Source organism: Nerophis ophidion, linkage group LG01 (genome assembly GCF_033978795.1).
Source record: "Nerophis ophidion isolate RoL-2023_Sa linkage group LG01, RoL_Noph_v1.0, whole genome shotgun sequence".
In the NCBI taxonomy this organism is placed as follows: Eukaryota; Metazoa; Chordata; class Actinopteri; order Syngnathiformes; family Syngnathidae; genus Nerophis; species Nerophis ophidion.
Window position 1 is genome coordinate 16,438,685 of NC_084611.1, and position 11,973 is coordinate 16,450,657.

Below are 11,973 nucleotides of genomic sequence, written 5' to 3' on the forward strand. Positions count from 1 at the left end.
TGAAAGAAGGCCGTTTTAGTAACGCTTTTAATGTGTGCCTCAAAGGAGAGAGTTGGGTCGAAGATAATACCCAGATTCTTTACCGTGACGCCTTGTTTAATTGTTTGGTTGTCAAATGTTAGAGTTGTATTATTAAATAGAATTCGGTGTCTAGCAGGACCGATAATCAGCATTTCCGTTTTTTTGGCGTTGAGTTGCAAAAAGTTAGCGGACATCAATCAATCAATCAATCAATGTTTACTTATATAGCCCTAAATCACTAGTGTCTCAAAGGGCTGCACAGACCACCACGACATCCTCGGTAGGCCCACATAAGGGCAAGGAAAACTCACACCCTGTGGGACATTGGTGACAATAATGACCCAGTGGGACGTCAGTGACAATGATGACTATGAGAACCTTAGAGAGGAGGAAAGCAATGGATGTCGAGCGGGTCTAACTAAGACACGCCTCCAGCTGACTACAATCCGGCGTGTTGGTCAGCTTTAGGGGCATGTAGAGTTGGGTGTCATCAGCATAACAGTGAAAGCTAACACCGTATTTGCGTATGATGTCACCTAGCGGCAGCATGTAGATGCTGAAGAGTGCAGGGCCAAGGACATACACTTTTATGTGTTTTCTTTTTTTGCTCGATCGGTAGGTTGTGAGTTCAAACCCCGGCCGAGTCATACCAAAGACTATCAAAAATGGGACCCGTTACCTCCCTGCTTGGCACTCAGCATCAAGGGTTGGAATTGGGGGTTAAATCACCCCAATTACTCCTGGGCGCGGCCACCGCTGCTGCTCACTGCTCCCCTCACCTCCCAGGGAGTGATCAAGGGTGACGGCTCAAATGCAGACAATCATAGCTACTTTAACTTTAAAGTACTTTAAAGTATTTCGATTTCTGTCAAGTAAAAGAAGCAAAGTGAGAGTTACTGAAGGGCTGAGCCCCTCCAGTCAGCTTTGTCCCGCCTCCTCCTCCAAAACCCCGCCCCCGGACTACTATAAAATGCCAGTGTGTGTGTGTGTGTGTGTGTGTGTGAGGAACACGCCGCTGTGTGACACTAGTGAGGAGGCCTCTCCCTGCTTGGACGCTAACATGTCCGATCCGGTCAAACCCCGGACGTCCTTCCTCATCGACGACATCCTGTCCACGAAGGACCACGCCGCCCGAGGGCGTCTGCGGACGGCGGACGGATGGGAGGAAGACGCCGACAAGTCGTCCGGGTCGGCGGAGGAGACTGGTGAGCAAGACTTTTCTTTGCAAACTCTTCCTACGTAAAAGCCCGCCCTATCTCGCACATCTCAGCCGCGGCCCTGGACAAGACCTGTCCCGGCACGTCCCGGTCCGACCGCTCCCCGGCGGCGGGGAAAACCAAGCGGTCCCGGGCGGCGTTCACACACCTGCAGGTGCTGGAGCTGGAGAAGAGGTTCAAAGAGCAGAAGTACCTGTCTGCCCCGGAGAGAGCGCACCTGGCCGGCGCCTTGCGGCTGACGGAGACGCAGGTGAAGATCTGGTTTCAGAACCGCAGGTACAAGACCAAGAGGAAGCAGCAGGGGGCCGAGTTGTGGAAGGACGCTTACAAAGTGGACCACACGGCTCTCATCAGCACCTTCTGTCGGTGCGGACCCTTCTTGTGGGACTACAGGGGGCCGTGGAGGCCCGCCTTGTGGGGGAAGTGGGAGTAAAATATGACTGGCGGCTGTTATCATAATAGTCTGTTTATTTCATGATAACTTCTTTTATTGCAAGTGTGAAAGTAAACATTACATCTCTTTCAGAACATTGCTGTCATTTTGGTAAAAATAGCATAATTATGTGAATTTAACTGCGTTTTTACCTACTTCAACCTTCTTTTTTAACAAGGTTTCTGGCATAAACACTGAAGATAACAGAATAAAATATTACAATGCGTTATTTTATTGCTGTTATTACAACAGTATGTATATTTAATGTTTTGGTACATGATATATTTGTATGAATAAGTTGTTTTATTGCAGATGTGAAATTAAACATTAAATGTCTTTAATAGCAGTGATACACATTATTGTGATTTTAGTATAAATAGCATAATTTAGTTAATTTACCTACTTTTTAACCGCATTTTACCTACTTTAACCTTTTTTTTTACTTTTTTAACAAGGTTACTGGCATTAAAACACTGACGATCACATAATAAAATACTACAATGTGTTATTTTATTGCTGTTATTACAACAGTATGTATAGTCAATGTTTTGGTACATGATATATTGGTATAAATAAGTAGTTTTATTGCAGATGTGAAAGTAAACATTACTTCTCTTTCAGAATATTGCTGTCATTTTAGTATAAATAGCATAATTTTGTTAATTTACCTACTTTTTAACCGCATTTTTACCCGCTTCAACCTTCTTTTTTAACAAGGTTTCTGGCGTAAACACTGAAGATAACAGAATAAAATATTACAATGTGTTATTTTATCGCTGTTATTATAACAGTATGTATATTTAATGTTTTGGTACATGATATATTTGTATAGTAAGTTGTTTTATTGCAGATGTGAAAGTAAACATTCAATGTTTACTTATATAGCCCTAAATCACTGGTGTCTCAAACATTAAATCTCTTTTATAGCATTGATACACATTCTTGTGATTTTAGTATAAATAGCATAATTATGTTAATTTACCTATTTTTTTACCCACATTTTACCTACTTTAACCTTCTTTTTACCTACTTTTTTTAAACAAGGTTTCTGGCGTAAACACTGAAGATAACAGAGTAAAATATTACAATGTGCTTTTTTATTGCTGTTATTACGACAGTATGTATATTTAATATTTTGGTACATGATATATTTGTATAGTAAGTTGTTTTATTGCAGATGTGAAAGTAAACATTACTTCTCTTTCAGAACATTGCTGTCATTTTAGTATAAATAGCAAAATTATGTGAATTTACCTACTTTAACCTTCTTTTTACCTTCTTTTTTAAACAAGGTTTCTGGCATTAAAACACTGCCAATAACATAATAAAATATTACAATGTGTTATTTTATTACTGTTACTATAACAGTATGTATATTTAATGTTTTGGTACAGAATATATTGGTATAAATAAGTGGTTTTATTGCAGATGTGAAAGTAAACATTACTTCTCTTTAATGATATTGCTGTCATTTTGGTATAAATAGCATAATTATGTTAATTTTCCCTACTTTTTAAACACATTTTTACCTACTTTGACCTTCTTTTTACCTACTTTTTTAACAAGGTTTCTGGCATTAAAACACTGAAGATAACAGAATAAAATATTACAATGTGTTATTTTATTGCTGTTATTACAACAGTATGTATATTTAATGTTTTGGTACATGATGTATTCGTATAGTAAGTTGTTTTATTGCAGATGTGAAAGTAAACATTACTTCTCTTTCAGAACATTGCTGTCATTTTAGTATAAATAGCATAATTTTGTTAATTTACCTACTTTTTAACCACATTTTTACCTACTTTCACCTTGTTTTTTAACAAGGTTTTTGGCGAAAACACTGAAGATAACAGAAAAAATATTACAATGTGTTAGTTTATTGCTGTTATTACAACAGTATGTATATTTAATGTTTTGGTACATGATATATTTGTATAGTAAGTTGTTTTATTGCAGATGTGAAAGTAAACATTACATCTCTTTCAGAACTTTGCTGTTATTTTAGTATAAATAGCATAATTATGTGAATTTAACTGCGTGTTTACCTACTTCAACCTTCTTTTTTAACAAGGTTTCTGGCGTAAACACTGAAGATAACAGAATAAAATATTACAATGTGTTAGTTTATTGCTGTTATTACAACAGTATGTATATTTAATGTTTTGGTACATGGTATATTGGTATAAATAAGTTGTTTTATTGCAGATGTGAAAGTAAACATAACATCTCTTTCAGAACTTTGCTGTTATTTTAGTATAAATAGCATAATTATGTGAATTTAACTGCGTGTTTACCTACTTCAACCTTCTTTTTTAACAAGGTTTCTGGCGTAAACACTGAAGATAACAGAATAAAATATTACAATGTGTTAGTTTATTGCTGTTATTACAACAGTATGTATATTTAATGTTTTGGTACATGGTATATTGGTATAAATAAGTTGTTTTATTGCAGATGTGAAAGTAAACATAACATCTCTTTCAGAACATTGCTGTCATTTTAGTATAAATAACATCATTTTGTTAATTTACCAACTTTTTAACCACATTTTTACCTGCTTCAACCTTCTTTTTTAACAAGGTTTCTGGCGTAAACACTGAAAATAACAGAATAAAATATTACAATGTGTTATTTTATTGCTGTTATTACAACAGTATGTATATTTAATGTTTTGGTACATGATATATTTGTATAGTAAGTTGTTTTATTGCAGATGTGAAAGTAAACATTAAATCTCTTTTATAGCATTGATACACATTGTTGTGATTTTAGTATAAGTAGCATAATTTGTTAATTTACCTATTTTTAACCGCATTTTACCTGCTTTAACCTTTTTTTTACTTACTTTTTTAAACAAGGTTTCTGGCATTAAAACACTGACATTAACATAATAAAATATTATAATGTGTTATTTTATCACTGTTACTACAACAGTATGTATATTTAATGTTTTGGTACAGGATATATTGGTATAAATAAGTTGTTTTATTGCAGATGTGAAAGTAAACATTACTTCTCTTTAATAACATTGCTGTTGTTTTGGTATAAATAGCATAATTATGTGAATTTACCTACTTTTTAACCAAATTTTGACCTATTTTAACCTTCTTTTTACCTACTTTTTTAACAGGGTTTCTGGCGTAAACACTGAAGATAAAAAAAAAAATATTACAATGTATTATTTTATCGCTGTTATTATAACAGTATGTATATTTAATATTTTGGGACATGATATATTCATATAAAAAGTGGTTTTATTGCAGATGTGAAAGTAAACATAAAAATCTCTTTAATAACATTGATACACATTGTTGTGATTTTAGTATAAATACCATAATTACGTTAATTTACCTACTTTTTAGCCACATTTTTACCTACTTTACCTTCTTTGTATCTACAAGGTTTCTGGCGTAAACATTGAAGATAACAATAAAATATTACAATGTGTTAGTTTATTGCTGTTATTACAACAGTATGTATATTTAATGTTTTGGTACGTGATATATTTGTATAGTAAGTTGTTTTATTGCAGATGTGAAAGTAAACATTAAATCTTTTTAATAGCATTGATACACATTGTTGTGATTTTAGTACAAATAGCATAATTATGTTAATTTGCCTATTTTTTTTACCCACATTTTACCTACTTTAACCTTCTTTTTACCTACTTTTTTAAACAAGGTTTCTGGCATTAAAACACTGACGATAACATAATAAAATATTACAATGTGCTTTTTTATTGCTGTTATTACGACAGTATGTATATTTAATGTTTTGGTACATGATATATTTGTATAGTAAGTTGTTTTATTGCAGATGTGAAAGTAAACATTAAATCTCTTTTATAGCATTGATACACATTGTTGTGATTTTAGTACAAATAGCATAATTATGTTAATTTACCTACTTTTTAACCGCATTTTACCTACTTCAACCTTTTTTTTACTTACTTTTTTAAACAAGGTTTCTGGCATTAAAACACTGACAATAACATAATAAAATATTACAATGTGTTATTTTATCGCTGTTACTATAAGAGTATGTATATTTAATGTTTTGGTACATGATATATTTGTATAAATAAGTTGTTTTATTGCAGATGTGAAAGTAAACATTACATCTCTTTTATAGCATTGATACACATTGTTGTGATTTTAGTATAAATAGAATAATTATGTTAATTTCCCTACTTTTTAACCACAATTTTACCTACTTTCACCTTCTTTTTACCTACTTTTTTTAACAAGGTTTCTGGCATTAAAACACTGACGATAACATAATAAAATAGTACAATGTGTTATTTTATTGTTGTTAATATAACAGTATGTATATTTAATGTTTTGGTACATGATATATTTGTATAAGTTGTTTCATTGCAGATGTAAAGGTAAAAAATATATTTCTTTAATAACATTGATACACATTGTTGTGATTTTAGTATAAATAGCATAATTATGTTAATTTACCTACTTTTTAACCACAATTTTACCTACTTTAACCTTCTTTTTACCTACTTTTTTAACAAGATTTCTGGCGTAAACACTGAAGATAACAGTTTAAAATACTACAATGTATTATTTTATCGCTGGTTTAAATGTGTAAAGCGCTTTGAGTCACTAGAGAAAAAGCGCTATATAAATATAATTCCCTTCACACTTCACTTCATCGCAGTTATTACAACAGTATGTATATTTAATATTTTGGTAGATGATATATTGGTATAAATAAGTGGTTTTATTGCAGATGGGAAAGTCAACATTACATCTCATTAATAACATCGATACACATTGTTGTGATTTTAGTATAAATACAATAATTGCATTTTTAACCTACCTTCAACCTTCTTTTAACCTACTTTTTAACCTCATTTTTACCGTGAACACAGAAGATTACAATTGAGTTTGAGACCCCTTTGCTAAATCAACAATATAATTTGTCTGAGTGGCCGGACAGGATAGATTTATTTTTTAATCGATTAAGAACCGTGACAAGTAGGGTTGTACGGTATATTGGTACTGGTATAGTATCGCGGTACTAATGAATCAAAAACGGTACTATACTCTGTTTGAAAAGTACCGGTTCCCGGGCATGACGGCGCGTCGTCACGTCGTGACATTGGTGGTTTTACTAACAAAGGAGCATGTTCGGCAGCGCACAATCACGGAGTACTTATAAGCAAACACAGTGTGTTGACTGAAAAGGGAGAACGGACGCATTTTGGCTTAAAAACTGACGATAAAGGTTAAGTTATAACACTGAAACACCCTCAGGAAGAGGTGCTTTAAGACATGGTTAGCTAGCTAGCGGCTAAAGTTCGGCCGCTGTCGGCAGTGTTTTAGCTACTTCTAAATCACTAATCCTCGTCTTCATGGCGACAAAGTTAGTTTCTTACAAGTATCATCCCTGCAAGACTACACAACGTAGCTCACCGCCGTCAAAATGTAAACAAACGCCATTGGTGGATTTACACCTGACATCTACTGTAATGATACCAAGTACAAGAGCGTATCTGGTTGATACTACTACGATTATGTCGATATTCTTGGCATCACAACATTTGACCAACGTATGATTCTGTAACGACCTGGTATCGGCTTGATACCTACATTTGTGGTATCATCCAAAACTAATGTAAAGTATCAAACAACAGAAGAATAAGTGCTTATTAAATTTTAACAGAAGCGTAGATTGATTGATTGGATTGATTGATTGGACATGTTAAAAGAGAAAATAAGCAGATATTAACAGTAAATGAGCAAGTAGATTAATAATCAATTTTCTACCACTTGTCCTTAATAATATTAAAATATTAGGTAGATAAACAACACAATATGTTCCTGCATATGTCAGCAGACTAATTAGGAGCCTTTGTTTGTTTACTTACTACTAAAAGACAAGTTGTCTAGTATGTTCACTATTTTATTTAAGGGCTTAACCGCAATAAGAAACATGTTTAATGTACCCTAAGATTTTTTTTTGTTAAAATAAAGCCAATAATGCAAATTGTTGTGGTCTCCTTTATTTAGAAAAGTATCGAAAAGTATCGAAAAGTATCGAAAAGTACCGAAAAGTATCGAAAAGTATCGAAAAGTATCGAAAAGTATCGAAAAGTATCGAAATTATTTTAGTACAAGTAACGGTACCAAAATATTGGTATTAGGACAGCACTAATACACATGCACGGGCATTGGACTACACCATGGGTGTCAAACTCCAGCCCGCGGGGCAATAATGGCCCGGTGTTTAATTTCATTTGGCCCTTGAGGCAATATCAAATTAACATTAGAGCTGGCCCGCCGGTAACACCACATTCACCGCTAATACTCATACTGGCCAACCCTCCCGATTTTCCCGGGAGACTCCCGAAGTTTAGTGCCCTTCCCGAAAATCTCCCTGGGCAACCATTCTCCTGATTTCCACCCGGACAACAATATTGGGAGCGTCCCTTTAGTGTCCTCTACAACATGTCGTCACGTCCTCTTTTCATCCAGTCACATAATGTATGCGGCTTTCACACATACATACTTGGTCAACAGCCATACAGGTCACACTGAGGGTGGCCGTATAAATAACTTTAACATTGTTACAAATATGCGCCACACTGTGAACCCACACCAAACAAGAATGACAAAACACATTTCGGGAGAACACCCTCACCGTAACACAACATAAATAAACACAACAGAACAAATACCCAGAACCCCTTGCAGCTCTAACTCCACCGAAACTCTACAATATACACCCCCCCGCTACCACCAAACCCCGCCCACCTCATTTTTATTTTATTTTCGAATTTATTAGCCTGTGGAAAAAGTTAATGTTGATATGTACCTCAGAAAATTGCAAATAAAAATAGGCAATAATTTTTTTAATAACATTTTATTTAATATACCACTGATGTTTTTTCGTTTGTTTTTTGAAAGTTGATTTTGCACTATTACGTTATATAAGTTCTGCCTGTTCCATGGGAGGAAATCCGAGTACCCGGAGGGAACCCGCGCAGTAACGGGGAGAACATGCAAACTCCACACAGAAAGATCCCGAGCCTGGGATTGAACCCAGGATTACTCAGGACCTTTGTATTGTGAGGCAGACACACCAACCCCTGTTCCACTGTGCTGCCCTATTTAAGCCTTGCTTGTTCAATATTCATTGCAATACTTGTTTGGGTCCCTATTAAAAGGTTAATTGGTTCAATCTTGGCCCGCGGCTTTGTTCAGTTTTGAATTTTGGCCCACTCTGTATTTGAGTTTGACGCCCCTGGACTACACGCACACGTTTGAACATCATTTTACTACAACAACACTTCCGTATGTTTCGTATAATACGAGCCCTTTAAAACACACTGGCGCCCTCTAGGCATCCGCATGAAAGTCGCAAACATCCCTTTTAATTTGGAAGCTGTGATTTCCATCCATCCATCCATCCATTTTCTACCGCTTATTCCCTTTCGGGGTCGCGGGGGGCGCTGGCGCCTATCTCAGCTACAATCGGGCGGAAGGCGGGGTACACCCTGGACAAGTCGCCACCTCATTTGATTAAACTAAAATACAAAAATAAGTAGCCTCTCTCACAAGGTAACTTGAATCGTAGAAAGTGTGTACTGCAAACGACAGCCTCAATGATAAACATCTTGTCGGATGGAAACCTCTGGAATCCGGGCCTGGTTATCTATTATTTTCCAATACAGTCTGTGTTTGTCATCACCTTACCTTGTGCAGGTGGAGCCGGAGAAAGGTCCAGGTGAGTGAACATGAGACAAGAAAGGAGAATAGGGACACATTCCTTTACCAGAGCAAGTAATCAGATTACTCAAAGGGCACAAAGTAGGACTGAGTCATGATTCAATGCAATGGTTGATAGAGGTCAATCGTGGATGAAGTAGTAGAAGTTAAAATGAGCTCATTGTGACTCATCATGGATTGTCTCCGTTTCTATGGATGTTCTCATTCATCCAGCTCTTTATTTTATTGAAAGGATTCGCAGTCCATTTTCTGTCTTTGTAGCTTGGAGCTTTAAAGGAAGTTACCGAGCTACATGGCTATAAAAGGAGCTAAGCAACAGGAAAAGCTACTGGTTAAAAAAGTAGCTAGGCTACTGGAAAAGCTACTGGTTAAAAAAAAAAGTAGCTAAGCTACTGGACAAGCTACAGGTTGAAAAAGTAGCTAAGCTACTGCTTAAAAATGTAACTAAGCTGCTGGTTACAAAAGGAGCTAAGCTAATAGAAAAGCTATTGGTTAAAAAAGGAGTTAGGCTACAGGAAAAGCTACTGGTTGAAAAAGCAGCTAAGCTACTGGTTAAAATTAAGCTAAGCCTACTGGTTAAAAAAGGGCTAAACTACAGGAAACACAACTGGTTAAAAAAACAAGCTAAGCTACTGGATAAGCTACTGGTTAAAAAAGTACCTAAGCTACTGGTAAAAAAATTAGCTAAGCTACTGGTTAAAAATTAGCTATGCTACTGGAAAAGCTATTGGTTAAAAAATAAGCTAAGCTATTGGAAAAGATACTTAAGATATTTAACAAAGCCACTGGTTAAAAAAGAAGCTAAGGTACTGGTTCAATAAAGTAGCTAAGCTACTGGTTAAAAAAGGAGCTAAACTACTGGTTAAAAAGAAGCTAAGCTACTGGTTAAAAAAGGGCTAACCTACAGGAAACACGACTGGTTAAAAAATAAGCTAAGTTACTGGAAAAGCTACTGGTTAAAAATTAGCTAAGCTACTGGTTAAAAAAGTAACTAAGCAACTGAAAAAGCTGCTGGTTGAAAAGGGAGCTAAGCTACTAGAAAAGCTATTGGTTAAAAAAGGAGTTAGGCTACAGGAAAAGCTACTGGTTAAAAAAGGAGCTAAGCTACTGGTTAAAAAGAAGCTAAGCTACTGGAAAAGCTACTGGTTAAAAAAAGGGCTAAGCTACAGGAAACACTACTGGTTAAAAAAGAAGCTAAGCTACTGGAAAAGCTACTGGTTAAAAAAAAGTAGCTAAGCTACTGGACAACCTATTGCTTAAAAAAAGTAGCAAAACTACTGGAAATGCTACTGGTTAAAAAAGTAGCTAAGCTACTGGAAAAGCTACCGGTTGAAAAAGTAGCGAAGCTACTGCTTAAAAATGTAACTAAGCTGCTGGTTAAAAAAGGAGCTAAGCTAATAGAAAAGCTATTAGTTAAAAAAGGAGTTAGGCTACAGGAATAGATACAGGTTAAAAAAGTAGCTAAGCTACTGGAAAAACTACCGGTTGAAAAAGTAGCTAAGCCACTGCTTAAAAATGTAACTAAGCCACTGGTTGAAAAAGAAGATAAGCTACTGGTTAAATAAAGTAGCTAAGCTACTGGTTAAAAAAGTAACTAAGCTACTGAAAAAGCTGCTGGTTAAAAAAGGAGCTAAGCTACTAGAAAAGCTATTGGTTAAAAAAGGAGTTAGGCTACAGGAAAAGCTACTGGTTAAAAAAGGAGCTAAGCTACTGGTTAAAAAGAAGCTAAGCTACTGGAAAATGTACTGGTTAAAAAACAGGGCTAAGCTACAGGAAACACTATTGGTAAAAAAAGAAGCTAAGCTACTGGAAAAGCTACTGGTTAAAAAAAGTAGCTAAGCTACTGGACAAGCTACTGCTTAAAAAAAGTAGCAAAACTACTGGAAATGCTACTGGTTAAAAAAGTAGCTAAGCTACTGGAAAAGCTACTGGTTGAAAAAGTAGCTAAGCTACTGCTTAAAAATGTAACTAAGCTGCTGGTTACAAAAGGAGCTAAGCTAATAGAAATGCTATTGGTTAAAAAAGGAGTTAGGCTACAGGAATAGCTACACGTTAAAAAAGTAGCTAAGCTACTGGAAAAGCTACCGGTTGAAAAAGTAGCTAAGCCACTGCTTAAAAATGTAACTAAGCCACTGGTTAAAAAAGAAGATAAGCTACTGGTTAAATAAAGTAGCTAGGCTACTGGTTAAAAAAGTAACTAAGCTACTGAAAAAGCTGCTGGTTAAAAAAGGAGCTAAGCTACTAGAAAAGCTATTGGTTAAAAAAGGAGTTAGGCTACAGGAAAAGCTACTGGTTAAAAAAGGAGCTAAGCTACTGGTTAAAAAGAAGCTAAGCTACTGGAAAAGCTACTGGTTAAAAAAAAGGGCTAAGCTACAGGAAACACTACTGGTTAAAAAAGAAGCTAAGCTACTGGAAAAGCTACTGGTTAAAAAAGTAACTAAGCTACTGAATAAAAAATTAGCTAAGCTACTGGTTAAAAATGAGCTATGCTACTGGAAAAGCTACTGATTAAAAAAGTAGCTAAGCTACTGGTTAAAAAAGTATCTAAGTTATT

At 35.4% G+C, this 11,973-nt stretch overlaps 1 protein-coding gene across 1 annotated transcript; it reads left to right on the forward strand.

Moving 5' to 3' along the window:
* Nucleotides 1-1,001: 1,001 nt before the first annotated feature.
* Nucleotides 1,002-2,012, forward strand: nkx3-1 (NK3 homeobox 1). Its single transcript, XM_061897291.1, has 2 exons — nucleotides 1,002-1,226; nucleotides 1,292-2,012. Exons 1-2 carry the CDS (start codon nucleotides 1,082-1,084, stop codon nucleotides 1,669-1,671), a joined length of 525 nt encoding a protein of 174 aa, XP_061753275.1. The 5' UTR covers nucleotides 1,002-1,081; the 3' UTR covers nucleotides 1,672-2,012.
* Nucleotides 2,013-11,973: the final 9,961 nt, after the last annotated feature.

Coding starts and splice junctions, on each gene's coding strand:
- nkx3-1 (XM_061897291.1), top strand. CDS start 1,082: ATGTCCGATCCGGTCAAACCCCGGACGTCCTTCCTCATCGACGACATC. Junction 1,227..1,291: donor CGGGTCGGCGGAGGAGACTG/GTGAGCAAGACT, acceptor CGCACATCTCAG/CCGCGGCCCTGGACAAGACC.